Source organism: Corvus cornix, chromosome 2 (assembly GCF_000738735.6).
Source record: "Corvus cornix cornix isolate S_Up_H32 chromosome 2, ASM73873v5, whole genome shotgun sequence".
Classification (NCBI taxonomy): Eukaryota; Metazoa; Chordata; class Aves; order Passeriformes; family Corvidae; genus Corvus; species Corvus cornix.
In genome coordinates, this window is record NC_046333.1 from 3,868,528 (window position 1) to 3,893,953 (window position 25,426).

The 25,426-nt window shown below is 45.4% G+C and overlaps 1 protein-coding gene across 1 annotated transcript; it reads right to left on the minus strand.

Moving 5' to 3' along the window:
- Positions 1–25,171, minus strand: GARS1 (glycyl-tRNA synthetase 1). Its single transcript, XM_039549532.1, has 17 exons — positions 25,040–25,171; positions 21,644–21,745; positions 19,115–19,217; positions 17,979–18,120; positions 17,251–17,339; positions 15,809–15,885; positions 14,331–14,476; positions 13,689–13,838; positions 12,033–12,195; positions 10,894–11,058; positions 8,574–8,681; positions 8,114–8,259; positions 6,826–6,911; positions 4,819–4,928; positions 3,404–3,497; positions 1,600–1,790; positions 1–357 (listed from the first exon to the last, which is right to left on the minus strand). The coding sequence occupies exons 1-17, from the start codon at positions 25,097–25,099 to the stop codon at positions 232–234; spliced, it is 2,058 nt and encodes a 685-aa protein (XP_039405466.1). The 5' UTR covers positions 25,100–25,171; the 3' UTR covers positions 1–231.
- Between the last annotated feature and the right edge of the window lie 255 nt (positions 25,172–25,426).

Consider the following 25,426-nt stretch of genomic DNA (forward strand, 5'->3'; position numbering starts at 1 on the left):
GGCAGGCATATACAATGGTGGTTTTATTCATAACACCTTCAGCTCAGGCTGCAACTATTTCCGTTTTTAAACTTAAATCTGGTCAGCAATTGAGGAAAAGAAAAAAAAAACAAATAGTCCCTGTGTGCACAAACAATGCAGCTCTGAATAATACACGGTAAGTTTATTTCATATTAACATGAGCAGTAAAAAGTGGACATTTTGACAGGATTTTACTTCAGGTCCTTTTCTTTATTCCTCTATTGTGTCCTTTTTGCCAGTCTCTTGTCCCTCAAACTGTGGATACTTTGCCTCAACATCAGCCCAGGTGAGATAACCGTTGGCCAGGTCTCGGATGATGGCAGGAAGTTCAGAGATCTGCAGGAGAAGCCACAAAGACATAAGGAACACAAAGTCACCAAAATCAAGCTGGATATTTAGGGAACGTGGGCAATTTTTACAGCAGCAACAGAACAGGTACAAGATCTCTCCTGGAAGATCATTCTTGGGGAGAAAACCGTTAATTAGAACACCTTAAATCAGTCTGTTATCTGTTATTAAGGTGATCCAAGAGGGAAATGGTGGACCAAAGCAAGGTAATGTGCTAGAGTTTGGGAAAGGAAAAAACAGAATACACACATCCAAAAGATGCTGTAAGCCAGGATTCAGCCAGACCCTCCCTACTGTAGGACCAGTACAAAAGCAGCTGCCAGTTGCATTGTCTTTGCTCCTCACAGCACACTGTCATGGTGCAAAGGATCAGCCAGAAAGCTCAAAAAGGGCAGAAACTGAAGGACAGCAAAGTCTCATCTTTGGTCAGCAGTGAGAGGTCACCCAGGTGACAGAGAGACAGATGGGCACCCTGAGGAACTGGCATTGCCTGCTACAGCCAGCGAAACCCCAGCCAGCTCAGCAGCTCCAGGCAGTGCAGGTGCTTCTGTGGAGCTACAGCTCAGCCTCACAGCTGAGCACCATCTCCTCCTGTGCCTGGGGCGGGGGCAGGAGGAAAAGGGCATCAGGGCAAGAAGAAAAACCCCCAAACCCCCAAGACTGCAGATTCACAGCTCTGAGCAGCTCTGCTCACAGGCAGAGCCCACCACAGGGAGGTTTTTGCTATTCCAGTCTGCACTATGGCCACACTGGCAGAGCATGTTCAGGGCACACACACAGCTTTTGGGCAGCGGTTCATCAGTTCCTCTGCTGAGGATAACAGGCAACACCAGCTGCAAGGCAAACCCCAATGTTCTGTCTTTTGGCGCCTGTGAATTCTGAGAAGCCCTGCCTTTGAAAGCCAGACACAACCCAGGCAATGCTTTAACTCAGCAGCATTCACTCAAAAAGAGCCACTCTGAAGAGCAGTGCAACCAGCACAAGACATGGCTTTCAGGTAAGATTAACACCTCTGCATGCCAGAAATACAAAAGCTTCTCCTCCCTTTATCAGCTGGGCCAGCATCTTCTCCGACCAGTATCTGTTCCTGGGGATTTCTCAGAACAGCTGAACTGCTACAGAGCTGGAGGCAGCTCCCACAGGGACTGGTGACAGATCAGAATCAGCAGCCCATGCTGTCCCCCAGCCCAGGAGGGGCACACTGGGCCGTGTCAGCAGCGCCGCGCTCACCTCGGCGCGGATCTGGCGCATGGAGTCGCGGTCGCGCAGCGTGGCCGTGTGCGGGGTGCGGTTCACGGTGTCGAAGTCGATGGTGATGCCGAAGGCCACGCCGATCTCGTCCGTGCGGGCGTAGCGCCGGCCGATGGACCCCGCTGCATCATCCACCTTGTGAGAGATGCCGGTCCTGGTCAGTGCTTCGGCTGCAGGGAGCAGAGCAGGGATCGTCACACAGCCCCACAGAGGCTCTCTGTACCCCGGTGGCACTGAGCACTGCCTGTGCTGGGTGCAAGCAGCATCCCAGACTCCAGTTTGACTTGGGACAGAAGATGCAGTGTTCCAGTCTCTGCAGGAGCCCAAGCTCAAACCCACCCTGCTCTCTCAGCCCTCCATATTGCACCACAACTCTCACCCAAAGGGCAAAGTCACCGAGTTCTTCCCCTTGTCATCAGTGCCACAACTCTGCTTTAGCTCCAAACCACCCCAGCCTCAGTGTGCAGGTCACATCCAGCACAGGGAGACAAAGCCCCAGGCAGAACCGGTGCCAAGAGCAAAAGGCACTGTCTGACATGCAACCCCTGCTCCTCTCCTTCATCTGTTCACCTTTTTATGGTCCTTACTGTAGGAACCCAGAGTGCCGAGAATATTCCTCTGCCTGTTTTTAAGGGTTCTTACCCCCCTGAACAACACTGTTTTAACCTCCAACCTTGGAAAAAATTACCAACGATCAGACAAGAACTAGAAAATACAGTGGTGTGAATTAGGTGATAGACTACTATGTAAGATTGTCACAGGGTGAAAAATTTAGAGGTTTTGGGCTTCTCTTTGTAGTAAATAGATAAGAGTAAAAAACATCAAAATGGAGGATTGTTGTTGTTCTCTAAACCTTCTTCTCCTTCTTCTACTACTCCATGTTCTGCAGTAAAAGTAATTTGGGATGATTGGACAAAAAAAATTCCACAGTTCCTGCCCGTGTTACTGAATAATTGGTAGGAAAGTGAAAATAATACACATTTTTAGTATTCAATTGGTTACATTATCTTTAAAAGGCTGTCTAAATCTTGATAATTGGACTTTTCTCCTTCCTGCATTCTCTGCTCTGTGTTATGCCTGGGTCACACTAGTGGCTCTGTTTCTCTGATAAAACTTAATAAACAACTATCTGGCAGCAGTGAAACTCCAGGAAAGTCTCTGTCTCTCAAACTCCTTGCAGGGACTTTTAAAACACCCTCTCCCATCAGGAGAGATTTGATTTATGGCACAGTTCAGTGCCACCTATCTTCCACCACAATGCCCACTAGCAGTGGGCAGTTTGACAGACTGGTTGCAGGCTCAGCAGCTCTGGGACAGACTCAGTAAATTAGCTGGCCAATAAAAGCAAAGAAAACTTTAATAACAAAACAAACAAAAACCCCCACTGCTGCAGTTTCTCCCAAGCAATGGGAAAGATTTATTTTTGACACAGAGGGAAAAAAAAGCAATGTCTTTTACACTCCAAACCAACACAAGGAAGGTCACAGTGTTTGGTTTTTTGGGGATAGCTGAAAAGTTTGATGGATACCCAAAGCTTGTGGATTCTCAGCTGGTTGAGGCTGACAACTTTCCCTGTGTACTTTAGAGAGCCACATGATCCTTTTCTCATGCTTTAGCTGAGAAAGGAAAACTTCACAAAATGCTTCAGCAGCTGGAAAATTCCTCTGCTCCTGCTTTTTAGCATCCACAGATCCCAATGCTATTTTCTCCCTATACAAGTAAAGACAGAGCCTCTCTTCCCAGTGCACGGCCCCATCAGACCCAAAGTGCTTAACACACTTACATAATTCCTTGACAAAAGGCATGAATTCCTGATTCTGGCTCAGAGGAAGAACAGAGCACTTGAATGGTGCTACAACAGCTGGGAAGCTGAAGAACTGTGGAAAAAAGGAAAAGCACAAGTAAATACAAGTTTAATGGTCAGATCAGTCTCTTAGGAGGTGAGAATAAGCTCTGACTGAGGCTGGATGCAGGGTGAGTGTTCCAGGGGAGTCTCTGGCCTTCTCTAAGACATCAGCAGAGACACCTCACACCACTGGAGCAGGCTTGGTTTTCTTTAGCCTCCATTCCCCCTTATCTCCTGACAGCTAAATGTCACCTCCCACCAGAAGAGGTCTATTATAGCCCTCCTGAAGAAATTTAACCTCATATGAATAACAGAAAAATTAAGGGTGAAGGTGTCTTTCCAGGAGATTTAGTCTTATGCACAGTCTAAACCAAACTTCTTGTTTGAGACTCCACACACAGAGCACATACAGCAAAAAGGTTTTTAGAACCCTTCACAGATACCTTCAGAAAACAAAAATGTGCCAAAAGTAGGGGGAAAATAATAACATTTTTCCTGGCAATCAGCAAGGTATAAAAGGAACAGAAGCAATGCATGTGAGATGCACCACAATAAAAGCACCCCAGGGTACCCAGAAAGTAAATGGGTACTAGAAGGAAGGTAAATCCAGTATTTTATACTTCAGGAGCAGTTTATGATTCAAAGTCAACCGTGTCCTAACTCTGGGCTCCTGAACCTTATTCCCCCAGTCATAAATGTACCACATCCTCTGGCACCCAGAGACTCGAAGAAGAACTTTTATTATATTTCTTTTTTATGAACACAGTCCAGGAGCCAGGAACAAGGAGCAGGAAGCAGCGCCAAGTTTCCAGCCAGCTTCCCTTGGGCCACCAGCAATGGCACAAGAGCATCACATCTGGGCACTGGCTGGAAGAGGCTGGTGCTCTGTATGTAACAAACACTTCCCTCCAGCCCCTGCTACAGCAAAGCTTCAGGCCAAGGTTTTAGGGGTGTCCAGAACCAGAGAAGGCTGAATTTCACAGGGGACTGAGCAAACACTTGTCCATTGTCCATCCTGCTGCACAGAAGTATGATTCCAGGAAAAGCAGCAAAGAAAGGAAATTAAACACTGAGGAAATGTCTTTCTCTGAGCAATGGAACACTGCCAAGTGTGAATCCAGAAGGAGGAATTTCTCACCCCCTTGCCAGTAACCCAGCGAGAGCCTCACGCACACATGGCCCAAGAACGCTCTTATGTAAAAATGACACGTACTCTGGCAAAACCAGCAACTCCACAGCCCACCTGGGCTTTCCCATCTCTACTGGGCATTGTGCAGTCTTATTTCAGCCCCTTCCCTGGCTGTCAGGGGAAGGCAGGTGCCTGCAGCTGGCCCAGCCTCAGGGACACTCACTGTTCTCTGCTCGTCTCCTTCCCGGATGCGGAATGTGTGTTCAAACACTGTGTACATGATCCTTCCAATGCCAAATGAGGGCTCAATGACATTTGGGATGATTTCTTCCACTGGAATACAAAATAACACACATCATCATTAAAAACTGATTTATACACAAGAAAAATATGTGGCTGCTGATGCTTTCTGCTCAGAAGTTCTCGTTATGTGTAGATGAGTACATGGAATTAAAAGATTAAATATTTCTGCTCTAAATACAAACACTTGAAATAGAGATTTGGACTTAGCTCACATAGAGGACATATTTAGGCTGTAGAAAACAACTCAGCCCCTTCTCTGGTCCTGAGAGCAAATAGCACTGCACAACTTGCATCCACACAGATAAAGACTTCACAACAGCAAAGCCTCATCCAAAGTAATCACTGTCTACCCCAATCTACAAACTATGCCCAGGCATTGTCTGGGGGTGCTATTTGGCATGGAAAGCCATTCCAGGGAGTATACCAGCAATTAAACAGCCTGGATGATGGCGTGGCAATGCTCAGTCCCTGGCCCACTTTGATTTAACAGCCTCAGCATCCAGCAGTCTGGGCAGAGAAGCTTCAGATCCCACCCAAATTCCAGCAAAGAATCCCATACCTTCCACAAAACCTCCTTGTGACCTTGATTTGCACTTTAGTTTGTCACTTAACCCTGACTAAAAATGTTTGTATCACCTTGCAGCACTCAGCAGTAAGAAGTGAACTGGTCTGAGTAGCTTAAAATCCATTCTATAAATGTAATGCATACAATGGTTTGGGTTAAGGGATTTTAGAGATCCAACCCCCCTGCCAAGGGACACCTTCCACTATCCCAGGTTGCTCCAAGCCCCATCCAACCTGGCCTTGGACACTTCCAGGGATCCAGGGGCAGCCACAGATTCTTTGGGCAACCTGCCAGGGCCTCACCACCCTCACAGGGAAGAATTTCTTATTAACGTCTAATCTAAACCTGCCATCTTCCGGTTTAAAGCCATCATCCCTTGCCCCGTCACAAAGGTCCTTGTCTAAAATCCCTCTCCAGCTCTCCTGGAGCCCCTTTAGGCTCTGGAAGGAGCTCTGAGGTCTCCTCAGTGTCTTCTCTTCTCCAGGTGAACACCCCCAGCTCTCCCAGCCTGGCTCCAGAGCAGAGGGGCTCCAGCCCTCTCAGCTTCTTCATGGCCTCCTCTGGACTCGTTCCAGCACATCCATGTCCTTCTTGGGTTGAGGGCCCCAGAGCAGGACATAACATGGGATGACCTCTTTTTATTTGTGCACTGACCAACCATTTCCAAGACAAGAGAGAGGGAAACTCTAAATTTTGCCGCCTTCTTGCAGACAGCAGCCAAACCACCAAATGCACAAACTCAAAGGAAAACCAGCCACTGGCATTCTACTTGCTGGCTCCCAGCAATACCAGAGTCATTAAAAGCTACAACTGAGACCTTCTTTGAAGTGGTGACAAAGCAAAGTCTGGCACAGCAGCAGCACGTGCTGACTGAAAGGCACCCAGACATCCCAAAGGCTCAGCTGCTGCAGGAATAAATACATTCTGCACAGGCTACAAGCAGCTCTGCTTCCTCCCAGGAACACTGATGGCTCCACCCAGGGCAGGATGACCCAGAAGCTACAGTACCAAGTGGGGAAAACCCTACCTCAGCCTCCAGCTCTGTGAAACACTTCCCAAAGGACCTCAGGTGAGGCACTTACAGAGCTGGCTGGAAAGACACAACTTCTTAGAGGAACTAAACCCACGCATTTTGTAAAGCCACCTTCTAGCCCCACTTCTCACATCAGGACAAAAGCTCTAGGGACATGCAGTCACTGACTCTTCTAAAGCTTTCTAACTCTTACATTGTTAAATTTCAAGGAAATTACATTTGGCATTTTTCCTATGCTGTGTTACAATATTAACAGGACAATGCTACCAACAAAGTTCATACTAAAAGTGTATCCTGATGATGATCAAACAACAAAGAATCAAATTTACCATGTAATGTTTTCTGAAATCTCTTCACAGTAACCATGTCCTTTGTTAACATAAAAGTTTTCCCTTCAGTTTCAACAGTGAATTCCCTGCAAGAGAAAAAAGAAGCCATTTAAAAGCTACAGCAATAAACAAACAAGTTTTATTTCCTTAATTGCATCACTTGGTTGACTCTAAGAGTGGGATGACAGAAGCCAGGGAAAACCCCAGAGATGAAAGAAACATGTAGCATACCTATTTAAAGAAATTTGCATTAATAATAAAATTACTACATGTACATTAAAAGCAACCATTTTCATAATCACAGTGAACTTAGCAATGGTTAACAGCCTGAAGCAAACTCAATTGGGAAATTCTCAGGATGAAGCCTATACACCAAAGAGAAAAAGGGAGGCACACAAAGCAGGCACTGGACTCAATAAAATCAGGGGTATTGCTTGTAACTCATCTACTGAACCATTTCAGGGAGATTCTGGATGGACTAAGTTCACTTTCTTCTCTGCAGTAATTTCTCTGCCCATTTTGAGTGTTACTGTTTTTTTCTACACTTTCACATTCAGAGAGATGTGAAAGAAATAAGTTTTAGCTTAGGGGAAAAAAAGAAAGATGCAAATATTGCCATTCTGTAATGTATTCATTGATCCTACACCTTGTACCACTTGAAGCAGGAAGTGAAGGGTTTTTTTTTTTTGTTACTGCACCATTAACTTTCTCATAACACAGACAGCTGTTGGCCTGCTTCAGCCAAATTTGACAACTGTAAAGACTTTTCATATTTTCAGTTCCTGCACATTGTTAGGAAGGCAGGTCAAAGAAAATCATGCAAATTCTTGCCACGGTAAATCAAAGGCTATAACAGGTCCTAAAGCAGCTCATTGAATACTGGAGGATACTCAGGCAAGTTTTGCTTCTCATTTAACTATTTTGTTCCACTGGCCACAGAATTATTTTATTAATTTTAAAGTTTTAGGTCTGTCCTGGTCCACTCTCAAGTCAGAGTGGGGAAGCTGGTAAACAATTTCCCTTTCACTGAACTGTTTCTCTTCTGGGATGATCCTACTAAAGCCAGCAGCTCATTCCCACACAAACAAGTATTTGATTTATGTGCATACACCAAGGAAGGTGTTGATGGATGACCAGCAATGCCTGGTGGAAGGGACAGCACTCTAACATCTCAGATGACCCACACAGCCTGCTCTCACAAGGAAACTGGTTTCAGGTGGCTCATTAAATGCAGAGCCCACATCAGGATGTCAGAGGAAGTTACCACACACACACAGAGCCAGCTCACCCTTTCTCATTGAGCAGCTGCTCCATCTCGCTGATGTAGCACTCGTCACACATGGAAAGATATTCCATCACCACCTTGGCATCCTTCTTGTAGGCTTTGCCAATGGCTCCCTTATTTGCCTCAAACTGAACAATGTTGACTGTTCTGTACAAGGCAGTTAAGGAGGTTGTGAGGATAGAAAGCAGGGCCTGGTTCCTTTGTTATGTTAAAGTTAATTGCTACACAACACAAAGACATCTCCTCCACTACTGGATAAAGGAACTGCCCTCCAAAAGAGGAAAGGAATAACAAATGCTCTGTTCTTTCCAGGTCACTTCCCAAGTCATGCTGGCCTGCAGTTGTAGGTTTCCCTGTTAAATATACAGATGTAACTTGAAGTAGAGCTGTGCAGAAATCCAAGACATTTCCCTGTCCAATCCCTTTCCACTTGAGGAGAAGCTGTTTTTTTCTGAAAGGATATAGGTTCTTTGAGATGCTTCTCAGCTATAAGAGGAACTTTGGTGGCGCGGGCATGGCAGGAAAGGTCATAGCAGGAACGATCAGCACAGCCAACGATCTCAATCCAACCCTGGAAAAACAAAACTGGAAGCTTTCACCAACTCACTTTTTTGTCCACTTAACCATCAAATATGTTTATTCACCCTTAAGCCCTCCCTGCTCCCGTGACTGTTTTTTCTACATAATTAGCTCTGTTACAATAAGCAGCCCTCCCTCACCAGTTGCTCCCTCATTTGAGTGATTCCATTTGTTTCCAGAGGAAACGATCAGTCATCTACCCAGTGCCTGCGTTCAGGCCAGCTTTTCCACATGGCTTGGCAGAGCACAGCCCTGTGCCAACAGCTCGGGCTGGGGCCAGAGCACACAGTTCTATCACTCACATGCCACAGGCACACAAGGCATCATGTCCCCAGGGCTCTACTGCTCCCGAGCACAGGACACACAGCAGGGAATCAAACATGCTGGAATGGCCAAAAGCCTGGCTTAGGAGCTGCTACAACACAGATCACATACAAGGGAAGCTCTTAATTCAGTATTTCAGCATGTATGGCATGGAGGAATCTCAAAACACCGTTCACACTGGATTGGTGAAACAACAAATACAACCTCCTCTGGATTTCCTAACAGACAATCCCATGTAAGAAAAGGCTCAGCAGCTGCTTCCCACTCATTGTCACATCAGTGTGGAACATTCAGGCAGGAAGATGTGTGGTTTTCCAAACTGGAGTGATATAGAAAGGTGTCAAAAAAGGTATGTGAAGAGAAAAAATTCCTGTGCTTGAAAATCGTGGTGTTCCAGGGTATTTTTGGAGGATTTTTACAGAAATTAAGCTATTAGGGTACTAAAGCTACTTCTCAGAAAACACAGAATACAGATTTATGTGGTTGTTCAACCTGGAGAAGAGAAGGCTCTTCCAGTGCCTAAACAGGCTCCAAGAGCTGGAGAGAGACTTTGGACAAAGACATGGAGTGACAGGACAAGGGGCAATGGCTTTAAACAGAAAGACAGCAGGTTTAGATTAGACATTAATAAGAAATTCTGCCTTGTGAGGGTGGGGAGGCCCTGGCACAGGGTGCCCAGAGAAGCAGTGGCTGCCCCTGGATCCCTGGAAGTGTCCAAGGCCAGGCTGGACGGGGCTTGGAGCAACCTGGGATAGTGGAAGGTGTCCTTGCCCATGGCAGGGGGGTTGGATCTCTAAAATCCCTTAACCCAAACCATTGTATGCATTACATTTATAGAACGGATTTTAAGCTACTCAGACCAGTTCACTTCTTACTGCTGAGTGCTGCAAGCTGATACAAACATTTTTGGTCAGAGTTAAGCAACAAACCAAAGCATAGTTCAGCTCCCAAGGTGTTCCTTTCATGCTCTCTCCTGGGTTAGGCGGTTGGACACCCTGCCCTGTGAGTGCTGTCCTGATCATCATGTCAAGTTTAATAATCTTATTTACATGGTGTGGCCCACACATGTCCAGTTTTGGGCTGGCTTGGAGGAGAGGCTGTGAACTTGTGGAACTCAGCTATGGATATTCAGAGGAAGCCATTCCTTCAGTCACTTCTCCAGGGCTTTTCCATAGGAAGACAAATCACTCATCTGAACTGCAGGAGAATTGTTGTTTTTCCAATCTTAAGTTTGGTAGAATTTTACTGGCTGCTATTCCTCTAACTTGCTGTAACAAAACATCACTAGTGCTAAACCTAAATCCAACCAACAATACAAGAGGGAAGAAAGGCATTCAACAAGGCTTGAGCAAAAAAGCTCTTAATGACTCAGAAGGAAGAGATGACAACAAATCCTCGGGGAATTTTGCTTCCAGCACCAGCTGTCTGAACTGGCAGGAGCGAACTCATTTCTCACAGCTCAGAAGAGGTAAAGGAAGAACAAGCATTCAAGCAGGAAGCAATCTGCCCTGGAATAACACCTCCAGCAAAATAAGTCCTTCCCCACTGATGTTACAGAGGTTACAGTCTTTGGAAAGCACCAAGACTCAGTTTCCTTTAACTCCAGATTAAATTTGACCAGTGAAGTGTCCCCAGGCTACTTCAGGCTCCAGCAAAGGAGTCTGGACCTACCAAAGCAGCATGAACAGTTCTTAAACTTTGTGCAGGGAGCTGACCTGCCTCTTGGTCCTGGATTCAGAACATTTCAACTGCACTACATGTGCTCAGACCAACACGGAGTTGGACAGATGCATCAGACTCCCAACCGTAACTTTAAAAAGCCAGAAATAAACCAGATCTGACAGGGGCTGCCCTTTGCTGTTTCCGCTTTGCCCACTTACATAGGAGGTTTTGGACTCTGCATCCCAGCAGTCACAGGCATAATGAGCCATCTCATTCTCCATGTGCTGTCGGAAGCGCAGCTTCTCCGGGGACACACCGACCTTTGTGAGGAAGAGGTAGATTCTGCCAATGAAGTAACCGAGAACCGAGTTATTGATCACACCCTGCAGGGGAAAAAAGCAGGAAGAAAACAGCCACATTAATTCCTAAGGAAGCAAAGTCATGATCTGTTGTACTTCTGCAGGCAACCTGACATGTTACAGATAAAACTAGTGGTAAAGTTCTGTCTCCCCTGAAACTGTTACATCTCCTCAAATTCACCTCGTGTCACTGGCATCATCTCCATCTGACCAAAATAGTGACTTACTGTTACTCCAGGACTCATCTCTCACTGTCTCTGAGGATTGCCTACTTGTAAATACCCCACTGTATGCAGCACTGCACTCACTGGCATTACAACAGCTGCACCCTACAGTTCACAGCTGCAATACAACAGAGGGGTGGTGTTCTTTCTTTTTTTTGGCTGTTGTTTTGGGGATTTTTTTGCTTTATGTTTTTTAAAGGCAATGTTTTGGTGTTTTTTCAGGGTTTTTTTCATTTGGGGCTTGGAGTAAATGGGGTGGAGGGGGCTGGTAAATCAACCCATTCGTAATTAGATGAATCAGGTAGTGATTCATCTAATTACGCAAGCCACGTACTGATGAGGGTCAGCAGCTGACTATGAGATTCCCAGTTACTGCTTGTATTAATATTCCTTACTGTCCCTCTCCCAGTAGCTAAGTGTGAAGTTTAACTTCCAACCTCTATCCCAGCACCACCTGCACTCTTCTGGTAACAAGGGCCAGGCCTGGATCCCAGTCTCACTGATTCACTGGAGAGAATCTGCTCTTAAATCTGGGAGCAAACCCCAGCTGGCACCAACACAACACACACTTTGTGCACGCCCAGTGCAGGAAGCTGATCCATCCCCTCAGCCCTGGATTCAGAATATTTCAACTGCACTATGTGTGTTCAGACCAATGTGGGACTGGACAGACATATCACTCAGAGCTCTAATTTGAAAAAGCCAGTTTGTAACTCAGCCTTGAGAGCAATACTGCAAGGAGCAAACCCCCTGTGCCTCCCAGAGGAAGGTTACCTGCTGGACAGCGTCTCCCAGCCGCATGACGTGCGCAGACTGCCCGCTGACCTGCGCCTTGGCCGAGTACAGGAGGATGTTGAGATCTGCCACGTCCTGAAACTTGGGGTGGTTTTTCTCACTAGGGTCCACAAAGTGCTCAATTTCTGCCATGGTGAATTCCCTAGTGAAAACAAACAAACACACATTAAATATTTTATGCATTAGCCCCCAATAAATCATTGTTTCAGCCTCTCACAACCAAGTCAGTAATTTAAAATCATATGCAAACCCAGCCAAGACAATCGACAGACTGGAACACAAACCAGTCTCATCACTGGATTTAGTTTCATCTTCAAATTCCTAACAAAACTTTCTACAAATTCATCTAGAGCTGTCCAGGCTGTGGCTAACACCACTGTGAATCAGAGCACATAATACCACCTTTGGAAGTACTTCCAGAAGTTCTCTGGAGTTCTTCCAGACTGCTGTGATGCCCATATTAGAAGTATCTGTTCCTTACAGGGTCTGCTGATTAAATCAGTAGCATTAACTCATGTCAGAGGTGCTAAAAATAACCAGGTGAGGTGATGATCTCCTGAAGATAACGATACTGCTGCGCTCAGTAATGGCGTGTATTGTGTTTTAAGAGCTTGTCTTTAATGTTTCTTTACTCAGAGATTGATTCTGAGCCTTCTTGCTTGAAATCACTTTCCACTGAATTAACTCATTATCAAGAACCTTTAAAAAAGCTCTAGGTAATCATTAATTGTAAATCACAGCCATCAGGGTGTAATTTGCTGTGATTGCATAATAACAGTCTCCAATAGATGTGCCACAAGCATATCATTTATATTTGACTGAAAATGAGTTCAATGAGAGAAGTTCTCATTTCCAGATGAGCAAAACAGTACAGGAGGACTGAGGAAATTCCTGAGTTCCCTCTGTGCTAAGGATGTCACAGCCTCTCAATGACATTTATGACACCACAAAATAATCAATCAGCAAGCTTACAACATGTACTGTCTGGGCATGGGAGCTCTTGTTCCAAATAATATGCAAGAGACTTCCAATTAGGATAGATCAGTTTAAATACAGAAATTATCCTTAATGAAAGACAATAATCACTTTTTATCCAAAGACAGAACTGAAAGTAATTCCCAATAACCCTGAGCTTTCCTGCTTGACTGATCTTGCAACACAAACACTGAGTCAGGTCATCTCCCAGCTTCCTCTCTGGAGCAAGTTGTAGAACTGCAGAATCTGCAGGACTGAGACAAGGAAATACTGCTGCAAGGTCAATCACGTTTTGATTTCAGTTTCAAAGCAAATTGCGTTAACATAATCAGGCAAAGTCCTGTAGAGAATACAACTACCTTTAAAATTATTTGTTTAGACTATGATGGAAGCCAAATTCTGTCAGAGAAACTGAGTTTATCTCTAATACAACAACTATTTCAGAGATTCTACTTCTCACAAGCCGATCTCAGACAGAATTCTGTACTTCCAACCTAAGCTATGAGTTCATCTGCAAAGCCTGAGACTCACCAGGCACACAATCGGGATTCCTCTGGGAGAAAGCACTAAAGTGAAACAATCCTGCACAAACCCTGGAACAAAAGGAAGATGCTCCCTGCTCCCAGGTACCCTCCAGTTGAAAGAGAAAGTTGGCAGTACCTCACTCTGATAAGGCCGGAGCGGGGTGAGATTTCATTCCTGAAGGAATTTCCAATCTGGGCAGCAGCAAAAGGCAATTTGCCTTGGTTAAACTCCAGAAGACGTTTGAAGTTGAGGAATATTCCCTGTGCAGTTTCTGGCCTCAGGTAGCTGAAAGGACATGGGGGAAAGGAAAAATCAGGAAGATTTAAGGGTGGGGAAAGCAGGGAGAAAGTCACAACTACAACAAAACTTACAGGTGGAAGTTTTTCTCTTGAGACTTTTAACTCCAAACAAAAAACCGATGAAGCAACAGACTGAAGGAAAAAAATGAAACCTTCCTCCTCAAACAGGTACCCTGAAGTAGGTTTTCTACAGCCATGAAGTCACTGACAATCAGAGACCAGCATTAACTAGCTTTATGGAAACTACTCCCACCAGCAAGGGCACAGCTGGGATCTGTATTTTGGGTGCTTTAAGCATTTTCAGGATTCTCCAACAGCCCCTAGTTTCTCCCGCCTTCTCCCAAGACTCCAAGGAATGCTAACCTGCTACAGGAGGCTGGGATTGAAAAGCAGGGGAAACCTACTCAAGAGACTTCATTTTTATTCCAAATGATCTCCAAAGCAGGGAGAGTGTGAGCAGAATGAAATTAGCACCTACCCAGGCATGTTTCCTCCAGGCCCAATGGAGGTCTTGAACATCAGATTGAAAGAAACAGGAGGGGACAGGTCATTGCCAGTGACAGGTGACTTCACATTGTAGTTCACAAAGAGATCTGCAAGCTCTTGCTGGCCATAATTGTCCAACTAATACCAAAACACAAGAGAATTATTTCAATTACTAGACAAGATAACAGGAATGAATGTCCTCTTTATCTTTTACTGAGCGTGATCCACAGCTCTGAATCACCTGCCCAAAATATTCCCTTCTAACCTAAATTTTCAAGCAAGCTAAAGTTTGAACCAGTGATAGAAGAATACACTTTGCACATTTGCAACCCATTTTAGTAATAGGTCCAGGATTTAGTCATACCACAGGAAGTCTGAGCTTAAGAGTGGGTGTACAGCAGAATAAAAGTCACTGGGACTGCACCACCACCCACCAGAACAGATTCTTTTGAACAGATTCAGCTAAAACATGGGGAGCTCTCAGTTAGGAACAAAAAAAAAAAAAAATACAGCAATGAGAGACAAGAAAGCTAAAATTTCTGCAGGGCTTTGTTTACATTCATTTCTCTTTCTCTTTCTTCTGCTGCTTGAAACACAATATTAAGCTATACATTAGATGCTCTTTCAGAGCTGTTCTGCATTTCTGGTTGTCATGGTCTTTCATACATCAGAAAAAAAATCCAAAAACAGAATATAAAAATAGTTATAAAAAAATAGTTATAAAAATAGAGAGATTTCCCTAAAGGATGGTCAAAGTTCAGTGTTGTAGTGTGGAAAACCTAATGACAGCTGCTCAGTGATGCAAAACACTGCCAAAAAAAGTTTCTCCTTCTGGAAGGAACATTCATTCACTGCATAGCTTTGGAAGCATTTATCTTAGAAATCATGAGAGCAAACATCAAAAGCAAAGAAAAACAAATTAAAAAAATAAAGGCAAATGTTTGTACAGTTGTTCAAGAATGTCAGCCTGAGCACCAACTATTCTCATGGTAAACACAGGAAAAATCTTTCTGGGGTGCCAGAGGAACAAAACTCAAGTGCTTCAAAGCTGAGACAATTTCAGAACACAGCAAATCAGTGCTAAGCTGATTCAAAAAAACCCTGACAAATCTTGTGATCCATCTCTGCGCCTTTGTATGACAATCTCACAGAAGGGATTGACAAAGGTAAAAGCTTTTTCCTGGGTGTGAAATGGAAGACACACACCAGCTCCAAGACTGAGCTTCAGCCCCACCAACCCAACATTCAAGAGATTAATTAATATAAAAGCAGTAACTCTCCAAAACAATGAGGGAGATGTGATTCACCAGCAAGCTCACAGTATTTATTAGCAAGTTAAGTTTTCAGTATTTGAGAGGATCTCTGGGGTAAAGACTTCTGAGTATCTTCAGAACAGAAGAGGGCCAGTGCCTCTAGACTCTGTCACACACAGCCCCCTCTGAAGCAGCCACCTCCCCGTGCAGCACCTACCTGTGTTAGAACATTTTCCATTTCTGCCTTTTTCTCTGCCGTGCACTTCTTGTCAGACATCAGTTTCTGCAGGTGGGCTGGAAGAAAAGCAGGTGGTGAGTTTATACTGCAACTCCATCTCTAAGCCCAGCGTAAAACAGCTCGGGAGGATCCCCCAGCACAAGTTAAGTGTGTGTCCACAACCTGTCCTGACAGTGTCCACCAGGGTAATTCCAGTCATGTCCTCAGGGCAATGGCGACCTACAGGTCACTGTACTGGTGTGCCACAGGGAAAACAACACATTCTGATCCAGTTCCTTTCCAATATTATTTCTCTAAACCCAAGCAACAGCTTTGTAGTTCCTTTCTCCTTGTTTTCTATTATACAGACTAGAAATTAAATGTCTGATCCCAAGCCAGCAAGCCTGATTTTATTCACAGAGGCAGGTACAGAGCTGGTACAGTGGGGCTGGACTGCATTCCACGTTACAGGACAACATCCTCCCAGAGACACAAAGGCAGACAGCGATGCCAAGACTTCCCACTCTCGTTTGAAAAAAGCAATTTGACTTTTTAGTCAGTAACAGCTCACTTTGGCAGGAACAGCAGGTGGCTGTTCACAGGGAGGGGCTGCAGAACACAGGGACACTCTTGTTTATGAGGCTGCTCAGCAAAGGAGCAGAGGTTAGATGGAAAAACCCTTCTTTTGAGGATCTTTTTGAACAACAAAAAAATTCTTAATATCATGAAAACTGCTCTAACACCAATACAGATTGTTCTGCATACTTGAATTTCAAGGAAGAGGCTCAAAAACCAGAGAGCACAACTCACTTAAACAGAGAGTGGAACAATCCTTCCATTCACAGCGGAGCTGTACATGAGAAAGTTTTCAAACAGGCTTATTTCTGAGATTACTTCATGTGACTTTTTTGGTTTGTTTTTCCAAACAAATTTTAATAACCAGAAAGACGAGTGAGGACTTTGCAAATTGAAGAAATGTTCGAGGTCTATTTCTAAGGTACACATGAAAGTCATCCACTGCCATGTAATTGACCTTGCATAGAAAAAGCATGCTCTGGCCCCTTGTAGCACCAATAAATTGTTTCTCAGTACTGAGAAAGCAACTGAAATTCAAGAAAACTAAGACCAGAATGCAGTGAAGTACAGGAATCTTGTTATATAGGGAGTCCTCAGCTTAGACAACACAGTAATCTTTTGTAGCCTGATGACACTGGATTCTATAAAGCGGGGCACAACTGTGTTTTCACCAGAGATCCTGTACCTCATTTAAGACACTAACAGAACTTACAGGATTTTTGGTATAGTAAGATTAATTAACTGCAAAACACAAGTATGAAGGACTGGCTACACCAGCAGGCTTTCCTCGAAAAAGATTCTCTTTTCTAGTGCTTGTACCACTACAAGAAATCCCCAGGCCCACCTAGCTTGGAACAAAACCAAACCTTTTAAGAGATGATCAGCACGAAAACATTCCCCATTTTTCACATCTTTCACCATGAAGTCAGCAAACTTGTCTACGTGGCCAGAAGTCCTGGAAGAGATGACACAAAAAAAGGAATGTTACAGCTGCCACCAGACAGCCCCAGGTCTGTGTGATCCCAGTGGACAGACCTTTATCAAAGTGAAATCCTTCAAAAACTGCAGGCTCACTCCTGCTTCAGATCAGTCACGTTAAGCCACAGCATCCCACAGAAAGCATGATCTGTGGGAAGTATCAATACATCTAAACCTTAAAATGTGTCACAAAAATGACACTTAGTGCCTTCAGGAACTGCATCATGATCAAAACTAGACACAGCTGCAGTAGTAAGGAGTTACCAATAATTCAGGTGGACACTTTCCCACTATTTTGTACCAGGGATTCACGAAAGCTTCTCCCCATTACACCTTTTTCTTGTCTTCTTAATCTTCTAGAAAAAGGAATAATGACAATTTCTTACCTAAGGGCACTGCCAGGAGGCTTTAGACTCTCGAACATGAACGCCAGTGCTTTCCCTGACTTATAGAACAACAGCTTCTCACCGTGACCTGTGCACTGGTACCTAATTATGGTACGAAATTGGGTGACCCAGACTCAAGATCCCTGTGGATAATTTTACAGAACACTGCAAAAAGCAACTATCACCAGAAATCCCATGCTGCAGGTAAAAAAACAAAGCCCCATATTTACTTTAGAACCGGCTCAGGTGTGAGCATGGTGCAGTCAATCTCCAGGATTTGCTCTTCCTGAATAAAGTGATGTCTCCATGCTTGAATGATGTTGTTCTTCAAAGCACACCCAACAGGCCCAAAGTCATACAGACCACTGACTCCTGAAAAGAGGAAAAGGTAAAAAAGAAGGGTGAGATTGTACAAACCTGCACTGTTTGGAGGAGTTGTCTTCCCTTTTCACTCTTTCCATCAGTTGGTTTCATTTTATGAGCATGAAGCACAGTTCAGCTGCAGAGCACTGAGGCACCAGGTAGTGGCAGAAGCTGAAACTGATAAACTCCTGCAACCAACAACTCTAAAAACCAACTCTAAAATCCACCAATGGATGCTATTTTGTGGAGAATTTTGTGAGAGCAATCTATGTGAAGGAGGAATCTGAATACAGAAGTGACCATGCACGAGCTGAAGCAGAGTTATTGCCAATAAAACCACCCAGAGTGTTATTTTAGTAGCTAAGGTGAAAGAGCAGTAACCAGAGGCATTGTGTGCCTCCTGAGATGCTCGTATCAGCCATCTGAAGAGGTTTAACAGCCACATTTATTCACCTGTGCCATAAAGTTCATTCCCAAAGTTCACTGAGGGAACAGGTTCTAAAGCTCACAATGGGTTTGAGCACTATTGGTCCCCTTGTGGACCATTCACTTAAAGAGTTGGACTCGATGATCCTTGAGGGTTTCTTCCAGCTCAGAATATTCTGTGATTAATTTGCCAAGAGAAGCTCAGATAGAGATGAATGGTTATAAATAAGCCGATGATCTCCTTAAGCCCCAAACACTCTTGGGGCAACACTCAGCAAAGAAGCCATCTTCTACTAAAGTAATGCTCAGAACATGCATCCTAAAGTCCACTCATTTACATTCAGAGAACACAAGACAAAAATTGAGCCCTATCCCAACCCAAACACTTTAGGAAGGAGGAATTTTTAAAAGGTTCACAAATTCAAGCAGGAAAGTTTAAAGCAAAGTTTTTTTAAAAAATAATAATAATCTGGTATGCTGCATTAATAACATCGCAAGAGTGCAGCATTTCACCCAGCTAGAAAGACCAGAACATTAGCCTAAAGGGGTTCAAATGTAAATTTCTTCAAACCCATACCTCCATAAATAGAAAAGGCTTGGTCATAGAAAAACCTCCTTTTGAGAGTGTCTTCCATCTTAACTCTGTCCACGATATCATCTTTGGGCTGTAAGGCCAGCTCCTGTAAGTCAGGCAAAACAAAATCAGTTAATAGCTCCTGATTCTGGCAGGAGGAGAAATCCTCTTCACTCACCACCGTGAGTAAGAAGTCTGCAAAGACCACTTTGAAGCAAAGGTATCCTGCCAACATCCTCATTTTCCAAAGAGGAATGTTCCCACTGAGATTCAAGTGCTCAACTATGAAAATCCCTGTCTGAATGCAGCAGTTTAGACACCTGAGGTGGACTCATGACCTAACTTTCCTCAGGTTTCTTCACAATCACTGTAAAGAAATGCCAACTTCCAAAGCAATTCTGACGTTTTTCCCTCTCCTGATTATGAAAAGAGCTTCAAGTGACCATCTCAGACTGCACACATCTAACTCTTGGCATATATAAACCTTTCAGTAAAGTGTTCCTCACATGAAAGAATTCTGAGTATGAAGATTACAAGCACCATCATCCTTGTGCTCTGCCAGAGGGATGATTTTAGGTACTCGTGCAAGGAAAACCTATTTGTAAAATTTAGGTCTTCACCAATATGCCTCCCTGCACTCAGAAAAGTTGGAGTGCCTTAATGCCCTGACTAGATACTGTGAAAATGTTTAACAGCAGACTCACTCTTTTATCTGAAAACCTGTGATTTTTGCAATCTGATCCATTAGTGAGGTCAACAGACTTCGAAGATTTTCTTCAGGAAAGATAATTAAAACAAAGTCCAGAAATTTAATGAATTCAGATCCTCCCAAGTGGCTCAGACTACCATTTTGAACAGCCTTTTGCTAACAAAAAGTATTTTATGTCCATTTATTTCAAACTTTTCCTTTTCTACCATCTATAAAGACATATAAACATGGTCTAATTTTGTAGATCTAATCTTGTACCTCTGTCCACCCAACTGCTCCACCCTGCTCAAAGCTTCAAATTCAGAGCTGCTCTGCCATCTTCAAGTAGGAACCACAGGACTTGAAAGCCACCAGCAGCTGCTAAAGCAAAGGAGCAGTGGCACTGCTGCCTTCCCCAAAAGCTGGAAGTGACTGTGATCCTTGCTGGGAACAGCATCAGGAGAGAAACATTCCCAGTACTGGAGTGCTGCACTCCCAAGGGCAGATGCTGCATTTGCAAGGTCACCCTTGCACTGACAGCCCACACAGATTGTGTAAGTGCTAAGAACACCTCCCCACTGCATCCTACAGGCACCCTCCAACACAGAGGTGGGGCTCATAGGGATACCAGAACTCCTCACCTGCCTGGTGACATTCACAGGGACACCAGGACTCCTAATCTGCCTGGTGACATCCACAGGGACACCAGGACTCCTCACCCGCCTGGTGACATCCACAGGGACACCAGGACTCCTCACCTGCCTGCTGTCACCTCTCCAAGCTTCTGAGGGTTGGTACACAAAACTGGGAAAATATTTACATAGTATTTCCTCCAGGATGACCTAGCTATCAATGCAGGTTTCATGCTGCGGTTTCAAAGTACATTCCCTATGCTGAGTACTCAGTAAAAATGACATTTGCTTGGGTTCAGTGTATGTAAACAGGCAGCCACAACCTGGCACAGAGCAGCACCTGCTCACCCCACATGACTCTGTAGGACACACAGGGTCAATGGGTTTCAGTTCAGGTGGACTCACATTCTCACAGCCAGGCAGCTGCAAGAAGTGCTGTATTTACTCATTAATTCACTTATTTTTAAGAGTACCACCAAGGCACAACTGCAATCATATTTATATGAAATAGAAATTAGAAAGAACCTGGCAGTTCCCTGGGTGAATCTGCATACCCAACTGGTTTTAAGCTTCAAGAGTTCCTTTTTGTTGTTTCAGTCTGGGAAGGGGAGGGAAGCTCACAGGATAAGGAAGTATATTTTACTTGTTTATTGATCTAAAGACAAAAGAAACTTCAAGTTCCATCATTTAATTTGCACAGACTTTTCAGAGCATGACTGTATTTAAAAAAGGGGACACAATTTCACCTCTCCCTAAAGCTGAGGAGAACCACAGGTTATTTGAAACATCTACAAAAACTTTGCTACTGTAGCAAAATGGGTGTACCGTAGCAAAAACAGGTTCTATGAGAGTCTGGGAATTTCAATGCACAAAGAAACTGGAAACCCATTACAGTGACCAGCGCGTGCTCTCACTCTGCACACAAAAAATCTATATGGCAAACAAAGATTAGTGAATATACACTCAATTTCAGCTTTGATTATTGGGCAACCTGAACTCATATTTATTTGTTTGCACACTGACTTAATGCTAAGAGAAATTAGTGTAACAGCTAAAGAATGAAACTGCTAGTAGCTGGAAACCTATAAAAACTACTCCAGAAGTGATTCAGTCCAGGACTGTTTAGGCCAAACCTGCAATGAAGAATTAAGCAGAGATTTCAAGGCTTTTCAGACAAAACTGTGGAGCCCAGAATTTAATATCCAGACTCACCTTTGCTTCTAGGACCCTCTTCCGAGCTTTGAGCTCTGCTACAGCTCTGTCTATGTCCACCTGGGGAGCTTTTTCTTCCTTCAGCTTCCTTACCAGCTCTCCCTAGAAGGAGAAAAAGAACAGTACAGATTCATTCTTTGAATGCCACAGATAAGACCTCCGCTTCTTCCACCTCCCCTGGCAATCCAAAAGGAGAGTTTTGTCCAGCCTGCACACAGGTCTCCAGAGGCTGCAAGTGAGAAACACATGTTTTGAGAGTTAGCAGAAGTGGACTTCATTAGAGAGATTCAACCACTCCACACAACTGTTAAATCACAGACCTGCTATTAAATCTCCATGTGTAAATATATTCCTCTGTGTACATCAGATTTCCACAAATTCCTGGTTTCTGTCTTTGAGGATGCACTAAGTGGATTCTCAGATGCTGAACACAGGCTTTGTGCTCTCTTTCTCCTTCACCAAGGCTTCTCTTCTGCCCCTTCCCTTTTCTTTAAAATCTACAACCATTTCAAACTTTTTTTCCTCTGTTCTATCTGATCAAAACTGGCCAGTAAGGACACAAATTTTCAGAAGTAGGTCTCACAGAAGACAGGTATTTGCAGCCCAATGCCTAAGCAAAGAAAGCATTGCGTTTTGTGTGAGAATTATTAGTTTTAAAACCTGTTCAGTAACTTTGAGATACAACAAAGTCAACAAAAAAATTAAAATACCCTTGAAAAAAAATAAACTCAAAGCCTAAGTATTTCAGAGCAGCAAAACCCTGCAGTGGGTTTACAGGAGGTCTTGAGCTGACTCAAACCACCACTACCTTGTTACAATTCCACAAAGGTCTCGCTGCCCTGTGGAGATGATTCTCCCCTTTCAGCCCAGGGAAGTGCCCAATCCCTGCACACCCGACAGGGTTCTTTCCTGAATATGATCCTCAGCTATCATGCCCAGCTTGGTCCTGGAGATAAATTAACTAAAAGTCTTCCTTTGAGTCCACTCTTCTTCACCAAAACCAAGATCTATCTTTAATCACTCAGAAGGACAAAGGTGCAGGAGGAAAAAGCACAGAGATGCCAAAGCCGCCTCAAGTAGGGTGTTCTAAAAATGAGATGCTCTAAGTTCAGCATTTTTCTTGCACCTTGCATGTCTTGAGCTTCAAAAAAAAAAAAAAAAAAAAAAAAAAAGGGAAAAAGCCCCCCCAATCCACAGAGATTACAACATTTCCATGACACCAGCTTTTCCTAAATTCTGAACTTTCCTGACACTAATGTTACAGGTAACAGAGCAAGCAAAGAGAAGAGAATACACAGATTGCCATTCTGTAATCAGATTAGGAAAGATAAAAGTGCTTCAGAGACTGAGGGGTTCAAAGGCTCATTTTATTAATAAAAGGAAGTCTCCAAGGACTGCACTAAATCACACACAAGGAGAAGAAGGAAAAATAAGAATCCTGTCAGGATTAACCCTGTCAGCTACAAGAACAGAACAAATCTGCTGTTTCCTTCCTGTTCACTACTTATACCAAAACATGAAAGTTTCACTCTGGGACTGAGGACTGCAACTGCCATTCCTGGGTAACGTGGCAGAGGGAGGGATCTGATCTGGTGTTTTTTTCTTTTAAAGTAGTAAGTCCAAACTGCCTTTGTTGAGCCAGGGGGGTCGGCAGTGGAAAAACATCCAGGCAGTAGCAAAGCTGACTCAATAGAGCCCTCACCCTGCTCACTGCTGGGCATCCAAAAGCAGCACACAGCAATTCTTTGTCTTGACCTATAAGTAAGAGTGCTCAGACATACGCAAGGAGAAGAAAAAAAACCAAAAAACACAACTGAAGCAAATAATTACGCCTGCTGACAGGACTCAATCTAATTAAAGCTCCGATCTCGAGCCCTGCCCAAGAGGAGGAGTGCACAGCAGCACTCGATGTGGCAAATTTTGCTGCAGCTTTGTCCCACAGACCAGCAAAGCAGGGAGGGATCCACCCCTGGATCACGGCAGCTTATTGCATCAGGCACTGCTGCAGGAAGATAGGCTGCTCCCTCTCCATAGGCTGAGTCCCTCAGGTCTAATTAAACCACTTCTCCTGGAGCTGCCAGACACAGACCCCTGCATCCAGAGACATCAACTACCCAGATCTTTGTTACTCCCTCCCTTCCCTCCTGTGCAAATTTCTCCGGGAATTACTACAGCCAGTTGTACAACACAATGTGTGTGGCCCCAGCTGGACAGTTTTTTTTCCCTTGGCACCCCACACCCCAGTTTCAACCCCTGAAAAGAAGGGGTGCGTTGGTACTCACAGGCAAATGACAGCACCCAGGATTTTAAACTAAATAAATTGGCTGGTTCTAGAGATCATCGCTTTATTTACAAGCGGCTCTCTTGCCAAGGCATTATGCTGTACAGTGATTCATAATAAAAACTCACTGAAGTGCTGGCATAATTAGAGGGCCATAAATCCACTCATTTAATGGGGAAACACACGCACAAATCTGCGAATACAAGGGACACACGCATAGCTCTGTGTGCAGCTAAGGAGAATAATATGGACTCAGCCACTTAAAGGAGGCACATGGGGGACATACGGGCGCAGGTCTGGCAGGTGGAGAAGGGAGGAAAAGGAACTCCACAAGATCCATTAGCGTACACAGCCAGGGTGCCAAGATTTATTTAGGAAATGAAAAGTCAACCAAATCCTTCTCAGGCAAGAAGGACGATAAAGGTAAAAGGAGGGAGATGGGAAGAGAATGCGATGCAGCCCCAGCTTAAAGGACACATCACCTACCTAGATAAATCAGAGTGATGAAATGGAAAATATGCAAAGGAATTACCATCCCTTACTGCATCAGGCAAATATGCAACTCCAGAGAACGTCATTTGCCTCCGAAACCCGGCACAAACTCAGGTCTAAGGGGACATCACCGCGTGACCCCAAAGGGACGAGGAGACCCCACGGGGGCAGTTTTACACGGGAGACACGAAGAGGGGCCGCAAGGCAGGGCACAGGGAGCGCCACCCGGGCACAGCCAGCGCGGGAGGGGACACCCAAGTAGGCTGACGCACACATCCAGCCCAGCCAGGCAGCCCGGCACTGTGGGGAGAGCAAAGAGCCGTGGGGGGAAACCCACACGCGATACCCTCCCGCACCGCCTGTGCCCGAGGGGCCGCCCCGCACCCCGGGACCAGCGCTGGGCACGGACCCCGGGGACACCCATGAGGACACCCGGGGGGCCCCTCCAGGCCGCGCAGCGCCCGGAGCCGGAGCCGCCGCAGCGCCCGGGGGGATGCGCCAAGACCCCTCCGCAGGGCGGGCAACCCCGGGGGGGGCGGGCTGGGGGCACCTCCCACAGCCCGCCCGACCCCCGGGCGACACCCCCGAGCCCCCGCGGCGGGGCGCGGGCCGGGGCGCGTTACCTGCTGCCGCACCGCGTTCCGGAGCGGCGCCAGCAGCGCCTCGGCCTGCGGGCCGTCCATGGCGGGGGGGGCGGCGGAGCGGAGCGGGCGGGCGAGGCGGCGCAGCAGGGCGGGCAGGACGCTACGGGGAAGCGGCATGAGGAGGAGGAGGAGGAGGAGCGGGCGGAGCGGCGCCCGCCCCCCGCATGATGAAATCGCGGCCGGGGTAAAGCGCGGCCCGGGTAGAGCGCGGCACTTTCCGCACTGGGCAGCGCCCGCAGATTCGGCACGGGGGGCGCGCGCGGCCGGCAGGGGGCGCGCACGGGGCGCGCGGCCGGGCACGCAGGCGCGCGCACGCAGCGCCGCCAGTGCGCGCTCCCGCGCGCCTCATGAGGGGGAGCGCCGCGC

Bases quoted from the DNA above. Each gene is read 5' to 3' on its own strand.
- GARS1 (XM_039549532.1), bottom strand. From the start codon at position 25,099: ATGGACGGCCCGCAGGCCGAGGCGCTGCTGGCGCCGCTCCGGAACGCG. The intron at 19,218-21,643 runs GTGAGTCTGGAT...CCTGACTTACAG, and splicing joins AGAGGGTCCTAGAAGCAAAG to GAGCTGGCCTTACAGCCCAA. The intron at 12,196-13,688 runs GTACTGCCAACT...TGTTTTCACTAG, and splicing joins TCCGGCCTTATCAGAGTGAG to GGAATTCACCATGGCAGAAA.